This window comes from Artibeus jamaicensis, unplaced genomic scaffold, assembly GCF_021234435.1.
Source record: "Artibeus jamaicensis isolate MK-2021 breed Jamaican fruit bat unplaced genomic scaffold, CSHL_Jam_final contig_3182, whole genome shotgun sequence".
Lineage (NCBI taxonomy): Eukaryota > Metazoa > Chordata > Mammalia > Chiroptera > Phyllostomidae > Artibeus > Artibeus jamaicensis.
Window position 1 is genome coordinate 421,114 of NW_026521742.1, and position 21,753 is coordinate 442,866.

The 21,753-nt window shown below is 40.2% G+C and overlaps 2 protein-coding genes across 2 annotated transcripts in view; one reads left to right on the forward strand and one right to left on the reverse strand.

Annotated features, from left to right (window-relative positions):
• Positions 1-3,101: 3,101 nt before the first annotated feature.
• On the reverse strand, positions 3,102-8,858 carry SBDS (SBDS ribosome maturation factor). Its single transcript, XM_037135585.2, has 5 exons — positions 8,503-8,858; positions 7,691-7,820; positions 6,908-7,108; positions 5,333-5,497; positions 3,102-3,858 (listed from the first exon to the last, which is right to left on the reverse strand). The coding sequence occupies exons 1-5, from the start codon at positions 8,628-8,630 to the stop codon at positions 3,730-3,732; spliced, it is 753 nt and encodes a 250-aa protein (XP_036991480.1). The 5' UTR covers positions 8,631-8,858; the 3' UTR covers positions 3,102-3,729.
• An 824-nt stretch (positions 8,859-9,682) lies between these two features.
• The window catches only part of LOC119042035 (S-adenosyl-L-methionine-dependent tRNA 4-demethylwyosine synthase TYW1), a 179,111-nt gene continuing 167,040 nt past the window's right edge, over positions 9,683-21,753 (forward strand). The window contains exons 1-6 of the mRNA XM_037135582.2: positions 9,683-9,852; positions 10,663-10,790; positions 11,481-11,630; positions 17,210-17,311; positions 18,796-18,990; positions 20,310-20,597. Coding sequence (XP_036991477.2) covers positions 9,849-9,852; positions 10,663-10,790; positions 11,481-11,630; positions 17,210-17,311; positions 18,796-18,990; positions 20,310-20,597 — 867 coding nt within the window. The 5' untranslated portion in view covers positions 9,683-9,848. The remainder of the gene's footprint in view (positions 9,853-10,662; positions 10,791-11,480; positions 11,631-17,209; positions 17,312-18,795; positions 18,991-20,309; positions 20,598-21,753) is intronic.

Consider the following 21,753-nt stretch of genomic DNA (forward strand, 5'->3'; position numbering starts at 1 on the left):
GCTGACTTCCTCAGGTAGCTTGGGTGAACTGGCTATTGCAAATGAGCCTCTGACTCTTGGAACATGAGAACGCACTGTGCAGAGTCGCTCTGGGAGAAGCAGTTCTGTGGTATATCAGCATTTGTGGTTGACTGCTCTTGTGACTTTGGACTGAAGGTTCGTATTTGTAAACAATTTGTCTTCTTCACCCCTGGCCACTTAGTACTAAATGCTCACTCATCTTTCCTAATTGAAGTTATAACAGCTTATTTGTACCTGGTTTCCCCTGCTCTGGAAGATGTCTGTCTATATTAGAGGGGCTTCCAAAATGATCTTCATGAATATTTCAAGTTACACCCTCCATACCTGGAAAAGATTCACCTAGCTACTTTTGCTTGATTTGGTAATAGACAATTTTATTTACATTACTATGTAATTTTACTAATGTTAATTTTATTTACATTATATAGTAATTTTCTGAACTGCTTTTTTACTTCAAAAGCAAAATCACAACTGCAGTAATAACTTTTAAAAATAATTTTTATATAATTATGAAACCTTAATTATGGCATCATGATCAATACAATTATTGAACTCCTGAACAATCACTATATGCTTCTGAGAAAATCAGGCAGTTATCATTCAAGCATTACAGAATTATATCTCTATACAAATTTCATTAAGAAATGCTTTCTTTCATCTTGCTAGTGTATGCTCCCCAAACTTTATAATCTGCAGTTTTAATTTTAAATCCATAAACTATTTTACCCTAATTACATGTAAGATCACTAGTCTCCATACTTTCTATCTCCATGTAACAGTAAGAAATCAGCTCGTAGACCTTTCTCCTTGAAAGCATGTAAGTTATGCTTGCCTTCGGGAAGAGTGCCATTGTGAATCTTTTGGCACTGAAGTGGCTCATCAGACAGAAAAGTCTTGATGTGAATGTAGGACACAGGTCCACTGCTCTGCAGTAAAAATGACTTCTTTCTTCAGTCCCTCAAACCATTTATCTCCACTCTCTGCCAACTAAAAATCTATAAACATTCACCTAAAAACCTAGTGAAACTGATGACTCTTCCCTGGGTGTCTGGAAGGGCCCTGGGCATTCAACCACATGTGCTCTGGGTTGTGAGGTTATTCCTGGGTAAAAGTGGGAATATCCAAGCTAATGAAGACATAGGGCAGGATTGCACTTTTTGGTTAGAATTGTCAAGGCTATAAAGTTACATTTAGACTCTTACTAACATCATCGATATAAAAGCCTGGAGATGAAAATCGATGGCCTTCATCATCCCAGCTATGAAGTGCTGTTAGTGGCGACCCGTGTATCCACAACTACCTGTACACTGTGCAGTAGCAAAAAATATTTTCAAATAATCAATACTCTTGAACTTCAATAATATAAGAGCAGATACACAAAAAAAACTATAAAGGCAGTAAGGAGCCTCAATACCGCCAAATCATAGGGACCTTATGATGTGAGAGTGACAGTAGGTAGCACGCAGGTTGAAATCACGGGTGTGGTTACTGCTTATGAGTGCTACTCCATCTTTCCCCTTCACAGCCCAGGGGATATGATAGTTTCTGACACCCTGGGGCGATGCAGGCAGAGACAGCCACTCTGAAGGCTAAGGGGATCTGTGCAGACCAGAAACCAAGCAGCAAAGCAGCGTGCATCAGTATGAAGGGTGGGAAGCTCCGGCTTTGATGTAAACTCTGCTCCAGTTTTAATGATGGATTTGAAAAAGCTATTAGCCAAATTTGTTATCACTCATCCTCATAATGGATGGCATTTGCCCTCATTGAGATTGCGTGCTTATTACTCCACATTTATTCCCTATTTACATGGTGGGGTATACCCAAGGGTGACTCTCCTGCCCTTGAGAAGCTTACAGTCTAGCATACCAGACAGTTATTTTACAATGCAGGCAAAAATCAAGGCCTATGAGAGAATTTCAGTGTGGTACGAGGTTCCACGGGCTGAAGCACATATTGTGTATGGATACAAGGGGAGCTGCACAGAAAAGCACTGTGCTAACACAAAGGGTTAATTCTGAAATGTCACCCTGACCAAATGCACAAAATACAGCTCGCACTGAGAAAACAAAACAGATCAATCCTTGAAATAATCCAACGTAGCCTGCAACCTATGTATGTGTTCTGAGAATTAAACCCAGGACCATTTGGTATACAGGACACTGCTCTGACCGAGCAACCCAGAAAGGGACCCTGAGATTTTCAAATAACAAAATGACAACAGCCAACCCAACAGCCATCCGGTGTGAATGAATCAAAGGTATACATTTTTTTTTTGGTCAGATTGGCAAAAAAAATTTTTGCTGTTACAGAATTTATTTATAAATTCGTTCATGTGTGCCATGAGATGAAAAAAGGCTGAAAATCGCTGACATAAACATTTCTTATAGGTCAGAAGCATTATTCAGATGTGATATACATCTGATATGCCTTGAAACTCCAGCTTTTAAGATGAATAATGAGATGAGAAAAACTTCAAGCAGTGTTAAAGTAACTGCTTGCTTCTTTTTCCCAAAGATGCAGGTATTGAACATTTTTAATAACTATGACTTTTAATATGAAACACTGCTTTAACTGTTTAAGCTGGAAATAAATTACAGTGTAAACTTCACTGGTTAAAAATAGTTTCCAGGGACTTCAACTTTATATCATACAACTAAGATAATGAGTGAAGGTCATCTTAAGGATTACACCAAAATCGTTATTTCAATTCCATCATTAACTGTGTTCCCATGTTATCGAACAAGAACACTTTTTTGGCACAAGAAAAAATTTTGACTTCATCATTTCAGTCAAAGATATTTTAAAATGGGCCATTTCTGGGAATGAGGATTAGCAGTAAATTCTATGCCCTTTCAGGATCTTCTTGGTCAAGTTAAGAACTCTTTTTCAGCTAAAAACTTCTGTCCACAAAGTATACCTATATGTTTATTTTGAGTGAAATCTAAATTTATATTCTAGAGTATCTCTTCTGAAGATAAGATTTAAAAACACTTGCACGTTTGTCCATTTAAGTATTAATACTAAAATAAATTCCAATGCCGAGGGGAAAAAAGCAAGCTGTGCAGAAACACAAGCCACAGTTTAATAAAAATAAAGAGTGGTTTTATTGATTTCATAATTTCAGCTATATTAACATATATTATAAATTGTAAGAATTAGAAATACATGACTTTTTCTTTACCAAGGATAATCTAGGTTATGACAGCATTTTTAATGAAAGTTATTTAAGTCTTGCACAGTCATATCTATTTTTCAGATAATCAAGAAGTCGTCATCCAAGCTTTTTATATTAGGCCACGATACAGTAACCCCTATACACACACTGTTTTTTTCACCAAATGCTCCCTTTTTGTTATACAGACATATCCTCCCCAAGTTAATATTAAAATGTACAAAATTTAACTTTTTACCCACAAGAGCTGCCTCAGATAACTTTCCCTTTGGGAAGCTACAAAGGCACGAGACAGCGAAATGCTGCTCTGGACTTCGCATCTTGAATTTTTCATTTTTACCTATAACCCCAACTTATAAATAAAACTAAATTAACCCCACATTATAATACTTATTTAGCAATGTATTTTTATGTTTAACACAAAGATGGAAAACATAAAATAGTCTGAGCGAGTATTTGGCAGACCACAGAAAGAAAACAGGACTGTGGGAAATGAAAACGTTTTAGTGTTTCAAAGCTGACGAGACTGATGAATGTCATTCAAATTTCTCATCTCCTTCTTCCACGTCTTTCAGATTGAGCACTTCCAAAGAACCTTTGCCTTTTGTCTCCTTTTTTATTAGTTCATCAATTTCTCTGAAGCAGCCTGGGTCAATTAGACACACCTGAAACATTTAACACAGCTATTTACCGCATGAAGAAGAGCAATACAATACAATGAACACAGCTTTAACTTCCTCCAAGACAAACTCACAATACAAGGTCTGGCACAAATAACATCCCTGTCCTGGCTGGTGTGGCTCAGTGGATTCAGTGCTGGTCTGCAAACCAAAGGGTCACTGGTCTGATTCCCAGTCAGGACACAAGCCTGGGTTGTGGGCCAGGTCCCCAGTAGGGGGCGGTGAGAGGCAACCACATATTAGTGTTTCTCTCCCTCTCCCTTCTCTAAAAATAAATAAACACAATCTTAAAAAACACCCCCTTTTATTACAAAATCATAAGCATGTAATTCTGTAACATAACAATATCATGCTCAAGCACACCATGTGGCATTTCAAGTGAAATGTTCAAATTAAAACTATAAATGATTTCACCCATATTATTCCTCTACCAACCAACCACACTCAGGTGGGCATCACTTCTGCTGGACTCCAGACAGCGCTACCACTACGGCTTTACAGTGCGACGCAGAGGACGACGCACAGGGCAACAAGTGGCATCAACCTCGCTGTTTAATGTTTAAAGACTTACCCAGATCCCTCGGCTTGCTGTAAGACAAGTTGGATTAGAAAAATACGGTACTTTTGATACTGAAACTCAGCATTAAATTCTAGAGTTCAGTAAAATCATCCCTTGTGATCCACACCTGAAGGAGAGAGGCTAGAAGGCCTGTAGAGAAACCATGTATAAAGTTTTGAAAGGACTACAGAACTTCAGAGTACCACATCTGAAGTGGAAAGCTCAACAATCCTCTAGAGCTCGTACATTTCTAGAGCTGCTGCAAAGTCTAAGGACATAAATTTGCCGAAAGTTGAATTCACACTATGTCTGAAGCTATCGGGCGAAGACTCGAAGACACAATATTTTTACTGCTTCTTTAAAATGTTCTGTGGTGCCCGAGCCAGGAAGCTCAGTTGGTTAGAGCACCATCCCAACAGGCCAAGGTTGTGGGTTCGATCCCGTTCAGGACACACTGGTCAAGAATCAACCAATGAATGAATGAATAAGTGGAACAACAGATTGCTTCTCTCCCCCCACTTCCTCTCTGTAAAAAAAACATGAGGCTGACCAATGTTTAGTCTTTTTATTTCCTCATAATGTAAGACTCACTGTAAAATATACTCTCTCACCTAAAATCTGGGTAAGTCATTAAACATGAAGATTAATGCCTTGTCACATGACCAACATGAGTTTATCATAAATAATTTAACTAGAAAACAAAGGAACAAAAAATTTTAAGTGTTCTTAATTCCAATTTAGTTCTACTTTGAACTTAACATTTTTACCTAATTCTAGGTAAACTGTTTCTGGAAATGCCTTACTGTTCACATTTTCTAAATATTTGTTACACATTTATGACTACTTAATACACTACTTTGGTATCACGGAAGCAAAGAAATAAGAATACTTTAATCTTACAATTTCTAATTGTTGGCCGTAGTCTTCACTTTCCACAACCTTGATCAGTGGCTTAAGCTTTTCTTTCAGCTTTTTCCCTTCATTCAATGGAAGAATGAACCGAAGTCTCATGTGAGCACGTTCTATCTTCATTTTCTCTTTTAACTGCTTTATCACTTCCAAAGCCTAGCAAGACAAAATTGAAAATGTTTGCAATTTCTTTGCTTCTTCTGCTGCCTTATTTCATATGGTATTCAAAGCAAAGCTGTTTCCATCTAGCTGGATTTGCAATGGTTTCCTGGGCATGACATAAGCATAAGAAAACAGATTTAAAAAATAGGCAAATTGAACTTTTAAGGTGAAATACTCTTGTGAAGAAAAAAATGCAACCCACAGAATGGGGGAAACCAGTAGTAAACTATATAGATGACTACTACTGTTCAGAAAATGGAAAAACTTTTACAATTCGATAATAAAGAGACAAATAACCAATTAAAAAGTGGTCAAAAGATCCGAACACTGATTTCTCCAGAGAGACATCGGGTCAACGAGCACATGAGATATGCTCAAATCATTAGTCATGAGGAAAATGCAAATGAAAACCAGAAGTTAACCCCAGGATGGTTATAATCAAAAAGGCAGGCAGTAACAAATACTGTCAAGGATGTGGAGAAATTGGAACCCTTGTACATTGGTTGTGGGAATGTAAAATGATACAGCTGTTTTGGAATGACTGACGGTTCCTCAAAAGGTTAAACATAAAGTTACCATATGACCTAGCAATTTCATTTCTGAGTATAGAGAAATGAAAATGTGTCCACAGAAAAGCCATGATGAAATTTCATAGCATTATTCACAATAGCTGAAAAGTGGGTACATAGCATTATTCACAATAGCTGAAAAGTGGGTACAGGCCAGATGTCCATTGGTTGGTAAATGAATAAATAAAATGTGGTATTTCTATACAACAGGATATTATTCAGCCATAAATGTTAATAAATATTTGTCTACAATAATATAACTATCATAGCAAGAATGAAATAGTGATACACCTTACAACATGGCTGAACCATTAAAAGATTGCATGTTGTATGACTCCACTTGTATGAAATGTCAGAATAGACAAATCCATAGAGATGAGGTTCCAAGGGCTTGTAAGAGGGGGTAATGAAGAGTGAATGCTGATGGGCACAGGGTCTCTCTTTGGGGTAATGAAAATGTCCTCAAATTGGATAGTAGGAAAGGTTGCAAAACTTCGTAAATATACCAACGAATTGTACACTTTCAAAGGGTAACTTTTATGGTATGTGATTACATTTTTTTAAAGAAAATCAAAAAAGCAAACTTACAATGACTCTTTAAAAATCCAAGTTTTATCTTTAAAGGTTTGATTTGGGATAGAAAGATAAGAGTCCTATGTATATTTGTGTTTAGTTAAAAAAAATTCCATTTCTCCTCTACAATATATATCCTCCACCCCCCCCAATCCATCCACCAGCTTTCTAGTATCATTACTGCAGACCAATTATTTGAATGATTTCTTCAGAGAAAAGTAATTTTAATGGATACTTTCTGATAACATTAAAAACCACTAACCTGCTGTTTTGTACTCTTGTTGATTTTGACTGAATAGTGGATGTCCTTCATTGCTCTCTCGATAAGGATAACTGTATATGGTCTCTTTGTTTCAGGGTTCACACATTTGTCAGCTACAATAGTTGCAATGTCCCTAAACATCTGCTCCAGCTGTGTTTGCCGTTCTTTATCTGATACTTGAACTTCCCCTTTAGTCAAAATCTAAAAAAAGAACCCAACATATTTAAGAAAGCAATGTCTCTATTACATACTATTTTGTTAACTGACCACATGAATAAGAAAATTAAATTCCATCCTCTGTAGCTACTGAAATGTAGATAATAATTTGAGCTTTGACTAAAGAATTGATTACCTTGTGCTACAGAATATCACTTATTTGGGATTAGAAGGGGAAAAGGCAATCTTAGCCAAGGGTCTAAATGATGAACTACTTGAAAAGAAATTCTATTTTCAGGTATATTACTTTAAAAGTGACCAAAGCAAGGCAATTTAGTACATTTAATTTCTAGAAGCTTTGACAAAAAAAATCTATGTTCTTTGTATGGTGACAATAATTAATAGACTTATCACTTCATAAGGTATATAAATGAATTACTGTATGTCTACACTTCAACTTAAAAAAATCCATGTCCTGAATTACTAAAAGTGATATTGTGCAGATCAAATTATTGCGTGCTCACTGTTCACTCCCCCCAAAAATAATACTTAAGTTTAACACACCTCTAAATACTTATACTACAAATGGATACTAGGGTCAGTTATGCTGCAGCTGCTAAAACCCACCTGCTTACAGATTTCAGTCTGATCATCTGTTCCAAATGCACTGATGAGATCTTCCTTCTTTGCAACCTGACCCTTAGAAACATTTACAAACACTGAGTGGGTCTGCAGAACTTCATCAAGGTCTTTTTCCCTTGTGAGGACAGGAGACAAAGTCCTAAGTCAATACACTTGAAACTTGAAAATTCACTTATATTATTAATACAAATGAAAAGAAACAACAAAGACTCCTAAAAGACCCTCGGTGCCGAGGAAACATTTTCAAAAACTCAGAACCAGATTTGTATTCGCATTTATTCACTGGATAAAAACGTCGTGGGAGGATATCTGAAAGAATGGCAGGTGTGGGTCGGGCTGCTGCCACCGAATACCGATCCCTAGGTGGCAGTAGTGAAGACACTACGCAATTTGATGATACTGGGCTAAGATCTGTGACATTAGTTAGACTATAACTAGTATTTGTAAGACTAGTCCCTGCCTCTATCCTTTTTCTGGCAAAAAGACTATAATGATGGGGGTTTCTTGGCTGTAGCCTCTGTGACAGTATGGAAGCAAAGAAAAACCAAACTCCAAACCAACAATCCAAAACAAAATCGAACCAAAAACCAATAAAACCCCGCTTGGTTTAGGCGCTAAGCTCGGGGGAAAGAGTGACTTCTCACGCTTCCAGCTGAAAACAGTTTTCCATTTCTTTCCCTGACGAACCCAGCCTGGTTTGTCAGTGACCCACCTCTGGTGGTTATTCCACCACCAGAGACCAGCCACCCCAGAGGCTACCAACTCCTGCGGGGGTCTGGAGGGAAAGGGTCACTCACACGCCGCTCCGCCAGCCGACGACTTTGTTTTTGTAGCAGGCAATTTCGAAACGCTTCCCAGCGCGCTTCATGCGTACCACGGCCACATTTGTTAGGCGGATCTGGTTCGTGGGAGTGAAGATGGACATTGTGGTTGCTCAGATTTTGAGTCCAACCAACCACGGCAGACCTGCGCCACCGGCCTGAGAGCCGCCTGAGCGTCACTGTAACAAACCGGCGCCACGCTGTACAGTCTTGCACGCAGAGAGCTAACTCGCGCGACCGACTCGGCCTAGTCGGCCGCCACTACACACCAGACTGACTTACTGCGCAGGCTTCAAGTTGTGCGAAAACTGAAACAGGAAAAGCAAGGAAATAACGCCTGCGCAGTGCTGCTCTTACGGCATCAGTCCCTGCCCGAATAGAGGGTCGCTTTTCCTTACGTAAGATAATTTCGTCAACGAGCTGAAGAGCCCTGATTGGCTGTTGAACCTGATACTGGGAGACCGTCTCGAAACTCGGCGCGGGTCTCTAGTTTCGCAGAGTTCCGGGCCACATACACCCACCTTAACCTTTCATTACAAAAAAAAAAAAAAAAAAAAAATTAACATAGAAACATAAGAAAAAGTGTAGTGAACGTTTATGTACCCATCAGCCCGTTCCAATAATTATACACATTTTATTCTTGTTTCATTTTTTTCTCCCTCATTTTTTGTTGTAATTTAAAGCAAATCATAAGGTTTAGCTTTAAACACTTCAATCTATCCTAAAGTACACCTATTAACTATAATTAACACGATTAACTATTTCTTCATACCCTCTAAGAGCCAGTCCGTAGTCAAATTTCCCCTACATAATGCTCTTTTACAGTGAGTTTCGACGGAGATGCAAACGCGCTCACACAGTTCACTTGCTTGATGACGTCAAATCTCTTTTAACGTCACCTTCCCCCTCCCCACCCTTTTTTCTTAGGCCACTCCAGTTCGACCGACCAGTCCCTTCCTCCTCCCGGCCAACTACTGGAGAGTGCGGAATCGCTCCAGCCGCCCCTCCACGAGTTCTGGGCAGTGCGTGTCTTTGAGCACGCCTCTTTCCCCTCTGAGCCAATCCGAGCAGGACCAGAGAACTCTGGCTTCCTTAGAGTTCTAAGTGGTGCTTCCCTCTGGGCCCGCCCCTTCTCCCTTTGAACCAATCCCGACGAGCCTGCGAGTGGCATGGCTGCCCCCAATGCCGCGATCTCACGGTATAGAGCTCATGCTGCAATGTAGTTCTGACAGGTAGTTTTCCCCGTACTCAGACTAGCCGCCAGGTTTGCAGGTCCGCGATCGTAACCTCTGTGGTGCCGAAGAGCCCGGGCTTTGAGGATCATGGGTAAGGGCCTCAGGCGGACAACGTTCGTGAGGCTGGAGGGGAGAAACCGTGTTTTCGGAGACCCTCTCTCGGCGGAGTGGTGTTCTCAGGACCCTTCGCAGATTGTTCCACTTGTCAGCACGGGTACCGCTGAGGGCAAAGGAGGACTGATCTTTCCTTTTGACTTGGCTTTTACTTTTTGCTTCTAACGTCAAGTAAAGGACAGAGAAAACGGACACCCCGCCCCGTGTTTTACTAATGTGTATTGAGGACCTTTTCAGGGTGGAGCAGCCTCAAATGTGGACCCCAAATTTTAGGCTTCGCCTTTTGAAATTGACCCGAGGTTTAACATTTGAGGCCAGGTCCATCCATATCTCCCTCAAAAAATGGAGCGTGGGGACAGTTATTTAAGAACCTGTTACAAGTTGCCATGGGTCTTTAAAAGTAAAATGAAAAAGGGAATAGTTTTAGTGCTATTTAAAGCTTTTCTCATGACGCAAGCATAACAGCGAAATGAAGTAATAATTTTACATAAAGCGTTTGGACTCTGTGTTCCCCTCTCTTGCTTTCAAATGCTACCAAATAAAGGTGATGTATATATATATATATATATTCCCAACATAATTCCAGGTGGTGTATATATATATTTGGGTTAGCATTATCATAATTTTATCACGTTGTCACATAATTTATTATTAGAGTTGACTTTATATATTAGCCTTGTTGAATATAGAGGTTGAGAGTTTTATTATTTTTTAGTTCTTAAAGTAAGGGTGGATATCTTTGTATATGTAGCTTTAAAATTACATGTATGTATCATTTTAAATTTAGGTCCTTCTTTGGATTCATGGGACCTCTCACCTTTAATATCATTATGGATAAACAGATTTTACATATATTTGGGCTTTGCCTTTGGTATTAGCCTTTGGATTTGTTTACAGATTGCCATCAGGAAGCAGGTAAGTGGAGATATTTATTTATAGGAGAGTATTTAGGCATTAGATTTCATAGAGAATGTAGAATGAATATTGTCTAAGGCATTCTGAAAAATGCAGAAAAGCTAAAAGGACTTTAAATCACTTTTATATTTAGTCTCTAGACATTTCTTTAATGCCTAAAAAATTTTATTCTCAGTTTTTAAAGGCTAAGTTATTATGGACTAAATTATTTTATTCTCACCTTTTCTTTGATGTGCTGTGGATGTCTCATTTTTAAGATGCAAGAAGATTTTGTAATGAAAAATTCAACTTTCATGAAAAAAACAAAACAGCAAATCTGTCTTACATCTTTAAGGGGTGGTAGTCTCTTCCCACTGATTAAGGATCAAAAAATAAGTTTCTACTCTTATTCTACTAAAATACATTATGAATGAAATGTATAGTTTTGCCCTTGAATAGTACTTTCATACTTGATCTTAGCCAAAAGGCTGGGAAGGGGTAATACTTTTATTCATATAATACTGTTATGGGAATCATTTTGGTTTTAAGAAAAGTAGATTCTGCTTTTTAAGGATCTAATTATACCAAAGGGTTGGTATTTGAGGAGTACACCCAGAAAGATTAGCAGAGTAATAAAATGGGTCAGTATTTGTGCTACTTTTCATTTCTCCTGAAGTTAGGAAAAGATTCAAACTTGATGGATTTGTGTAGTTTATCTTCAAGGACAAGAATTCACAGGAGAAATCAGTTCCAAAAGTGACTCGGGATTTGATGACAAATGGTGATATCTCTCATCAAAAGAAGGAAGTTTTTGTGTCTGGAGTGAAGATTTTTTATGGTTCCCAGACTGGTACAGCCAAGGTAAGAACTTTTTTTTTCTAATCTTCCACCAAGGAGATATCTTCATTGATCTTAGAGAGGAAGAGAGAGAAAGAGAGAGAGAGAGAGACATTGATCTGCATTGATCTGCTGCCTCTTGTATGCCCTCCACCTGGGGATAGAACCCAACCCACAACCTAGGATGTGCCCTGATGGGGAATCAAACCCGCACCCTTTTGGTGTGTGGGACAATGCTCCAACTAACTGAGCCACACTGGCCAGGGCCTAGGTAAGAACTTTTTATGACACTTTTCATTGCATTCCTGATCTTTTAAGAAAATCCCTGATAAGTGTTTTTTAGCAATGAACTGAATTGGTCCTCTCATCTTCGTTCATCTTTTTATCTTCTTTTTTCCCTTTTCCAGCATCTGTTTTTCATTTCTGGGATGGTTGGTAGGTTTTATCTCTTGTGCTCAATTCCAGGTGGTTTGTGGTACCTGGTGGTCGCTGTTGTGAGGTATTTTTGTTGTGAAGCTTGCTGTGGCCATTTTGGGGACAATACTACTGCCCATGTCTGGGCTGGGATTTTTTTTTAGCCATTGTGCTGAACTCTTGGACTCTAGTTTTGAAGATTTGTTTGCATTAATTCTGCTGATAGTTCTGACAGGTAGAACTGCCTTCCATTTTTTTCTCCCATTTTTTGTGGTTCTAACTCCTGTTAGTTGGATGTTAGAGGTTTTGGATGGTCTTCTATGACTCAGACCTTTTTTTTCTTACTTTATGGTAACTTTTTCTTTTCATTCTGGGTTCTTGGATTTTAATTCCAAATCTTTTTTATATGTTTTGTATACACTGTTGTGCTTGTGATTTCCAGTTTCTCTACTCGTGTTTTGGTTAAGCCACTCAGTTAGACGTGTGTGCTCTGATATGCTCCCGGTGACTTCCATTTTGCTAATTAATTAATAGTTTTCATCTTACTTGACTTATTAGCTGCATGACTAATAAGTCTTGCAGCCTTTCTTCTTTAAATACATTCTTCTTTTAAGTTTCTGGTCGTTCTTTAGGTTCTCTTCCTACTTTGCTGAGGCTAGTCTTATTATTACTTGCTGATTTTTTCAGTCTTCTTGACCTTGAAAGATAGTGTCTCAGGGCACAGCCCTTGAGACTGTCTTCATCTGTCTGCATTTACTTTATTCTTTAAGGGATCTTGTTGTATAGAACTTCAGATTCTATCTATTTGATATATTCTATCTATCTATTCAATTCTATCTATTCGATAGAATTTGGCAAACTTTTTCTATAAAGGGTTAGATTTAAAATAAAAAAAAATATATTTTATTTATTTATTTTTCGAGAGAGGGGAAGGGAAGGAGAAAGAGTGGGAGAGAAATATCAATGTATGGTTGCCTCTCATGCGTCCCCTGCTGGGAACTGGCCTGCAACCCAGGCATGTGCCTTGACTGGGAATCGAACTGCGATAACTCTGGTTCGCAGGCCTGTGTTCAATCCACTGAGCTATGCCAGCCAGGGCTTAGATTTAAAAAATTTTATATGTACATCTTAACAGCTAGTGCTGTTGCAGAATAGTCAGTGGGGTCCTATTGCTTGATGCCTATAAGGCAGAACTATGGAGTCAGAAGTCTGGTGGAAAAGGAAAGGGGCTCTTTATTTAATGGCCATACAGTTTTGGAATACTGGCAGGTTTCTGCCGTAGAGTTGTGCTCCCTTTAACCCTGTGGAGGTCGCAGCTGATCTGAGGGATACAAACAAACTCTTGTTTTAAGTATTGTTACACATATTGGGTGCATAGGCTCTGGGTCATGAGTAGCTGCACCTTTGTACGTGGCTAACGTTAACCCATAATGTTTAAGCTGTCAGGTTGGTTATAACATACGAGAATAGAATATTACAACCAGAGAAAGTCAGGAGTTGACACTGTGGACCTAGTGGTAGGTGTAAACAATGTGGCCAGGAACATCAGAAGATGGCCTATGGTTATATTCTACACAGGTTTGAATATTGCCGGGGTAAATGCTTAGACCACATGCTGAACGGCAATGTGAAAATAAGGTGCAGAATATTTATTAGAAATCTGTTAATGTAGTTAGTGTCAGAACAAATAAAAAGGCATTCAGAAATCTCCACAGGTGTGCACGAGCCTTTACACCTGAAAGTTCATCAGTTTCAAACACAGCTTGAAGGAAATTCTAATCGACATAGATATGGCTTCTTTGACAGATGGAAAAAGAAAAAGATGTGTTATGTGCTCTGCATCCAAAATGAGTCACTTATCAAAATATTTTTGCGTGTTTTGAAAAGTATTCATGCCCTGAACATAGCAATATTTTTTGGAACGACTCTTACAAACATTTTGCAAAGTCAACTATTGAAGATTCTGATTAATGTTAAAGCATTTTTTATGGCTGTAATTTTTAGCAACATCCATCTTTCTGTTATTTTTATTCTTTATACTTTTATATTTCTCTGTTTAGTAATTTCTAGATTGTAACTGAAAATAAATAAAATTATGTATTTTATTATATAATATAAAAATGCAAATTTGCAGTGTTTAAAAATTTTTGTTTGCATTTCAGCACATACTAGTAATGAATGTATCTCTCAAAGACACGTCCTACACTGTAATTTTTTAAAGACCTCCACAGGGTTAAAACACCCAAGGACTAACAGTCCTGCCACCCCTTACTAGACCACACCAGTTCAAGGAAGTACCTGGAATCCCCTCTTCCATTCCTAAAAGTACTATCCTTTGTGAAACACAGATGTCTGGAGTATGATCACTGAGGCTGCTTAGCTGGTTCTTGGTTGCAGTTCAGCTCCAGATGATTCTCACGACTCTTGTGTGTGCTTGCTGGAGTCCCTCACAGCACCGCCAGCCCTGCCTTTGCTTTGGGTGTGGGGGTGCACCCAGGTCCACTGGTCTCAGACGCTCAGACCTGCTGCACTGACCAGTCTTGCCAGGGGAGGAGAAAGGCCAGGTTTACTAGGGAGTTGAATTTTAAAGACTCAGTCCAGAAATCAATGCACACTGAGCGCCTGGCTTTTTCATCCATGTGCACTAGTGCCTGCCATATTTGCCAGCTCCCTAGTCCTTTGACCCTTTTCTGACCATTTCGTGGGGCACAAGTTTCCTAGCCACAAGGACACAGTGTCTATTTACCCCTGGTGCGGCATCACCTTGTTAGGCATGTGTCGTGTGACCTTCTCTGCTTGCTCAGTCTCGTTGCTTTGATTACAGTTGCCTGAGGCATGTCCTGTGCAGCTGCTATTTCAGTCTGCAGTCTTCTGTGCTTCCTACGAGCCCCTCCCTTCTGGGGGAAGTGTTGGCTCTGGAGGGTTTCTGCCCTGCTCCCCAGTGATCTGGCCAGACCCCCCTGTTACAATATGGTCTTTCCTGCAGCTGCTTAACTCCACTGATGCAGTGTGGAAGTGGCCATAGACCAGGGGAGTTAAACCCATTTTCACCAGGGGCCACATCAGCCTCATGGTTGCCTTCAAAGGGCCAAATGTAATTTTAGGACTGTATAAATGTAACTGCTCCTTAATAGTTAAGCTAGAGCTCAGCTGCCACCAGGTAACAAGGTGCCAGGCTGGATAAAACAAGGTGGAGGGCCGGATTTGGCTCATGGGCCTTGTGTTTGCCACTTGTGCCATAGACAGTGTGTCAGTAAATGGACATGACTGTATTCCAGTGACCTTTATCTATACAAACAAATTGAGGGCTGGATTTGGCCTGTGGGCCTTTGTTTGCCGACCCCTGTATTACATGATGGACTCTAAATATATGTTTTTAATCCAAATTGCTCCTCAACTCCAGAATCTTATATCCAGTTGCCTGTCTTAGATCTTCATGTGGTTGTCTAGTAGACATCTCAAAATTAATGTGCTCATAACTGAACTCTGATTTTCTTCTCGAAGCCATTCCACTTATAATCATTCTTATTTTAGTAAATGACAACTTTATTCTTCTAGTTGCCTAGTTCAAAAATACGCCTTTGACTTCTTTTCTTATTACCCATATCCAGTCTGTCAGCAGATACTGTTTTTTCTACATACAAAACAGACCTGGATTCCAGTCACTTCTCACCACGCTCACTACTGCACCCTGGTCCAAGCCACACCCCTGTTTTGTCTGGGTAACTACAGTCATCTCACCATTGGTCTTCATTCAGCACTGCCCCGCCCCTTCTGCAATTTCAGCGTATTCCCAACTCAGCAAAACCTTATACAGGTTTCATTATGTAGGTACAATTGATTAAATCATTGGCCATTGATGCTTGAACCCACTGAGAGAAAGGACGCTCAGAGTTCTAAACCTGTGATCACCTGGTTGGTTTTCTGGCAACCAGCCCTATGCAGAAACTACCTAGGGCTCATCCCTCCTGACGTCATTTCATTAGCATATCAAAGACAGTACGTTCTGAAGGTTTAGGATTCTGAGAACTGGAGATAAAGGTCAAATATTTATTATACACTCCTGTCTTAGCCCTCTCTATGTAAAATATCAACTCTTCCTCTTATCTTCAGTATTGTATTTTCCCCTTATCCTGATTTATTTTCCCCCATAGCACTATTTACCATCTGATATACTGTTTATTTTCTCATTTCTAGGTTATTTTCTCTTTGTTCACCAGAATATAAGCTCCTTGAGGGCAGGGACTGGTTCTTGTTCACTGTTGTGTATTAGTGCCCAGAGCTCAGACCGGCATAGTAGATGGCCAGTAAGTGAACACACGCTTGGCAGGCTTTGCTCAGTATGAAAGAGGAGGGCGTTTTCCTGGGGTGCCAACATCCGGGATGAGGTTATAGATTTCCCCAGACATTCGGTCTTTTTTGTATGAGATGTAGAGGTGTGCTGCCTGGGAACAAAGGGCGGGTGCTGCTGAAGCTCTGCGCACACTTCTGTGCTCGTCGGCTCTTCTCTTCCCCCGGTTTCCTCCCATTTCTGCGGTAGTGAACCCTAGGACTTGCCCTGGTCCGTCGTCCTGCCTGTTTGCTTTCTCCTGTCTGTCGTCTTGCCTGTTTGCTTTCTGTCTTCCAGGAATGTGTTCACATTTCTCGTATTTTCCATTCTCTTCTCTCATCAGTATTTTTTGTGTGCCTCTGTGTCTTTCGTGGTGGGGCAAAGCAGCTGGAATGTCTAAAAGCCACTTTAGATTTACCGTATATACTTTGAGGAAAATGTTGAATGATCGATCTCTATAAAGATGCTTGAGAAAATGGTAAAAGTGTGAACAGTATTTGTGTGTATGTGTTTTTAAGAAAGATTTTATTAATTTTTAGAGCGGGGAAGGGAGGGAGAAAGTAGGAGGGAAACAGTGATCAGTTGCCTCTTGTATGTGCCTTGACCAGGGACCAAACCCACGTAACCTAGGCATGCGCCCTCACTGGGAATTGAAATGGTGATGTGTTGCTTTGTGGGATGACTCCCAACCAACTGAGACACACAGGTCTGGGCAGTATTTGTGTTTCTGATGACAAATGTCAGTCAGTGGGAAAATTTTTCATGAGAAATGCCTCATTCTCTTCCCAACAGGTGTAAATGAAGACAGTGTTCTGCTTATTTAGCTTATTGAAGATTGATTTTCTTTCTCTCTTATTAGAAATTTGCAACAGTTCTTGCCGAAGCTGTTACTTCCCTAGATCTGCCTGTGGCAATTATTAATCTGAAGGACTATGATCCAGATGATAATCTAGTAGAAGAGGTTGGTAATTGTCTTATTTTCTCTTTAATCACAATTCAAATTTAATTGACCTTTTGTGTTCTGGGATAAATAGAATCATCAGAGTAAATTCCGTTTTCATGCTAAGAGATTTCGCTTGGTTCACTTTCCGGCAGCCATCAGAGGTGTGGAACGTGTGGTGTGGTATACTGATTATCAAGTGGTGTGGAGCCTGTCCCTTTGGTGTGTTAGACTCCTGGGGTGGGGAAGCCGAGTGGTTTGCAGTTCCCAACGCCCTCCTGCTTTGAATCTCACAGTCAAGGAGGATTGTTATTGACGGCAGTGAGCTGTGCGTGTGAACCATGTGTAAGCCTACTGTGAGGCTGGGAGCCACTTGGGTAGCAGAAGTATAGGTTTTGGAGTTGAGAAACCTCTTACTAGTTGTGTGACCTTCCTATATTAGTTAATGTCTATGAGAGTTAAATTTCTTGATCTGAGAATTGCCCGTCCATTTCCTCTAGTTCTACCTATTTAGGGAAGTTTACTTTATAGTAGTTGTTCTCAAAGTGTGGCCCTTGAACTAGCAGTATCAGCATCTCCTGGGGAATTGTTAGAAATGCACATTCTTAGGTCCTATCCTGGCCACGCTGACCCAGTGTGTGGATGTGTTTTAACAAGTGCCCCAGGTGATTCTGAAGCAGCTAGAGTCGGAGAAGCACTTAGAGTGTGAATGGACAAACCTTTTCTGTAAAGAGCCAGGTACTAAATATATTCAGCTTTGTGGGACATGCAGCTACAGTTCTGCCTTTGAGGCACAAAACCATAGGCAGTGTGTAAACAAGTGAGCGTGGCTGTGTTCCAATAAAACTTTATTGATGAAAACAGGTAGGAAGCTGGATTGGGCCTGTAGGCTGCAGTTTGCCAGCCCCTTCTTAGTGGATAAACTTCTAGTTGTCCATCTTTCTCTCCCCCAAGAAAACACTGTAGTGCAAATGAGTCGGCTTGGATGTACTCTAAATTATTTGTTAAAAATTATTAGTAAATCTTGATACTTAACAATTAGCAAGGGATTACTTGAAATTTACCTCCTGACTTGGGACTGTTAAAAAATACATTCGGGCAGATGAAATACTATGACTAACAGACTGAAGATGTATGTATTTTGTTTCCCCTGGTAGATGATAGTGCTAAGTTGAAACTTCATGTTTTAAAAGTTTTATTGCTTTCATTTTTCAGGTAATGTTTTAGAGATCTTTCTGTATTTTTTTCCAACTGATTTGCATTTTGTTTCCAGTATGACAAATTGGAGATGAGAGGAGTTGGTGGTCTGAGAAATGGAACGGGGTAGATGGTGCAGGGCAGCGGGAGGTACATTGGCAAGGGACTGGGCTTTCTCCTCTGTGCAAGGGGGGTCCTTGCTGTGTTTTCTTTCCCTTGTCCTTAGAAATTAGTATAGCAGGAGCGTCAGCATTAAAAACAAGTTTTCTTATTGAATATTTTTCTGAAATAACTGCTTTCTTGGTTAGGTTACTAGTAAAAATGTTTGCGCCTTCCTGGTTGCTACGTACACTGATGGGCGACCGACTGAGAGTGCAGAGTGGTTCTGCAAATGGTTAGAGGAAGCATCCAGTGACTTTCGGTTTGGCAGGACTTACCTGAAGGGCATGAAATATGCGGTGTTTGGTCTCGGGAATTCTGTCTATGTGGGCCACTTCAATAAGGTAAGTACAAGGTAGATGTATGCTGAATTATAGGGGTGAGTTATCTTAATAAAAACATTAACACATATACATAGACATATATATGTGCACGTGAAATCATCTGTAACCTTTGGTACTTAATAATAAACTGTGTTATTCTTTGTAGCTGGGAATCGCTACACATATATATCCAATCTCGGTGTATAGTAGGTTGTCAGTAAATTTTTATTGAATAAAATAAAATGCCTCCTATTGTCTGGTGTCTTACGGGCCTGGATCCATAGGCTTTGAGTTCAGCCTTCTGTCCCCAAGCAGGACCTTGTGGATGGAAAATCGCTGATTCTTTGGGCTTCTTCAGCTGCTTGGTCTGTTGCTGAATAACCTTTATCACCCAAGCTAACTCTTAATACAGTTGAACTCGTTGTCTTTTAATTATTAATTTTTAAAGGGCAATAGAAGAAAAATATTCATTGCCCTTTATGGAATAAAACATTTATGGTTTTCCTGAATTTTTTTTCTAAATCAAATTAACTTGGCTACTTTTCTTTTGCATTCTATTCTCTATGCTTTAAAAAATAAAAATTTGGAGACTTCTCAGTTCCTTAGTGGTTCTAAAAAGTTACTAGAACTTTTGCACATGGGCCGAGATGTTGGCCCAGCTTCGCTCACCTGTCTTTGGTAGAATGTGAGGAAAGATGAAAGTGGAGATCTTTCTCTGACCTTGCTTTCATTCAATTGGTACATCAAGATGTATATTTTCCCCCATATTTTCAAAGTAATTAGACAAAGACTGGTAAAATTTCAATATGTGAATATTTTGTTTAATGCCTTGCCACTCAGGAAGTCTGTTAAAAGCTTTTTGACTCTTAACTGTGCTTCTTGAAAACCCCTGCTCCCCAGCTTCACTACTTCATATTGCAATGAAGTAAATTTCTGAGCTTATGAAATGATGAGTCTTGCCAGGTGGGTATCATGTTCGTTTTGTAGTAAATGGGCTTTGGCCCCAGAAGCTTTGTTAACATTTTGATAATGAGTTATTTTATTCTGACATTATTTAGAATAGTGGCTTTCAAATTCTTTTTAAGGCATCTAACCCTTAGTTTAATAAGACGGTTTGCCTGTCTTTTTGTTCAGAAGCCTTTTGCAGAATCTTATCATAATCTGGCCACTGCAGCCCTTGTGGGTTGTGGTTGGGACCGGAGGGCTGGAGGCCCTTTTGGCTAAGCAGTTCCCTCCTCCCAGCTGCTGCAGGGTCCCACAGGAAATTCAGGCTTTCGCAGAGCAGTCTACAAACCTGTGATTTAGATTGTGTCTCTAGCTCATCTATCTCTTTCTCGCAGGTTGGCAAGAATGTTGATAAGTGGCTGTGGATGCTCGGTGCCCATCGTATGATGACTCGAGGGGAAGGTGACTGCAGTGTGGTTAAGAGCAAACACGGCAGCATTGAAGCTGATTTCAGAGCTTGGAAGACCAAGTTTGTCTTTCAGCTCCAGGTGCTTCTCAAAGGAGAGAAGAAGTCCTGTGACGGCAATTGCAAGAAAGGCAAATGCGAATCTAATCAGCATGGCTCAGAGGAGGTGGAGCCAGGGTCTCCTACCCAGGACGGATTGCGGCAGAGAGACGCTGAGGTGTGTAGCCTGTGTGCTCTTGTCTCTCTGCTTTTCTTCTGTGTTTGGAGACGCTGTACCTTAACCTGTGCCCTGAGAAACTATTTCATTGGTTTCTTGTTAGAAGGAAGACCTGAAACTCATGGAGGGGGTTGTTTTAGAGAGTGCAGCCTTGGGAGCATGTTGTGCTGGATGCTCTCCTGCATCTCTTCTGTAATCACTGCATTGCTAGAGTCACGCAGATTTCTACCACGATTTCCAGGTTAGGAAACAGAGGCCTGGAGACGTTAAATTTGTCTCTGGCTGAGCTCATAAAAGGAGGGCTACAAACCATGTAGCCCTCCTTGCCGCTCTTATTTAATGACTATTAATCACTCTAACAAGTTAGCCTTTAAAGGCTGCAAGGCATCCTAGATTCATTTCTTTCATCCTCACATTCTAAAAACATGTCTTTCTCCAGATGCCCTGGAGTTCCTTTGAAGCTCTTGTTATCAGGCCGTATCACAGCCGTGTGCCTTGGCTACCTGGTCACTTGTTTCATTCAGGAACAATTTACATTCTGACTCTCCGCCCTTATTCCTGTCATTAGTCTTTGTGGCTAGGCGTCCATGTTGTTGTTTTATCTCACACCCTGGCTTTGCCAGTTTCCTGGGCTTTAAACCTCCAGGAACCATTTTATTCTCTGACTGTGGCCTCTCACTTCCATGGTCGCCTCTGAAATTTCATGTTCTTGTGACCCAGACTCTGACCTCTTTCTGGTGCTTCCACTTTAAAATTCTTTTGATCCTCTACGGATAGTGGAGGCTGCCTACTTCACACTTCCATCCTTACGTGGTTTAGATTTTGTACTCATTCATCTATAAACATCTTCGATTGCCTTGCCTTCCACTCCATTTTACAACCCAGTTGGCTGAACTCCAAGCCAGGTTGAAACCTGCCATCTGCCTTCTGCATTGCTGGCTGCTTGCTGTTTGACCACAGTTTTATGACCACAGATTCAATTATGAATTCAGAACTTACCAGCAGTCTCCAACATTCTCTTGTAAGTTCCCTTTCTCTCCAGGATGACTGTTTAATACTCTCTTTCTCCCTGCCCCGTTCTCCAGCTCTCAAATGAAACCATCTGGGAAGAATTCTCTTACAGCCCCTGCCCCATCTGCAAACCTTCGCGTCTTTT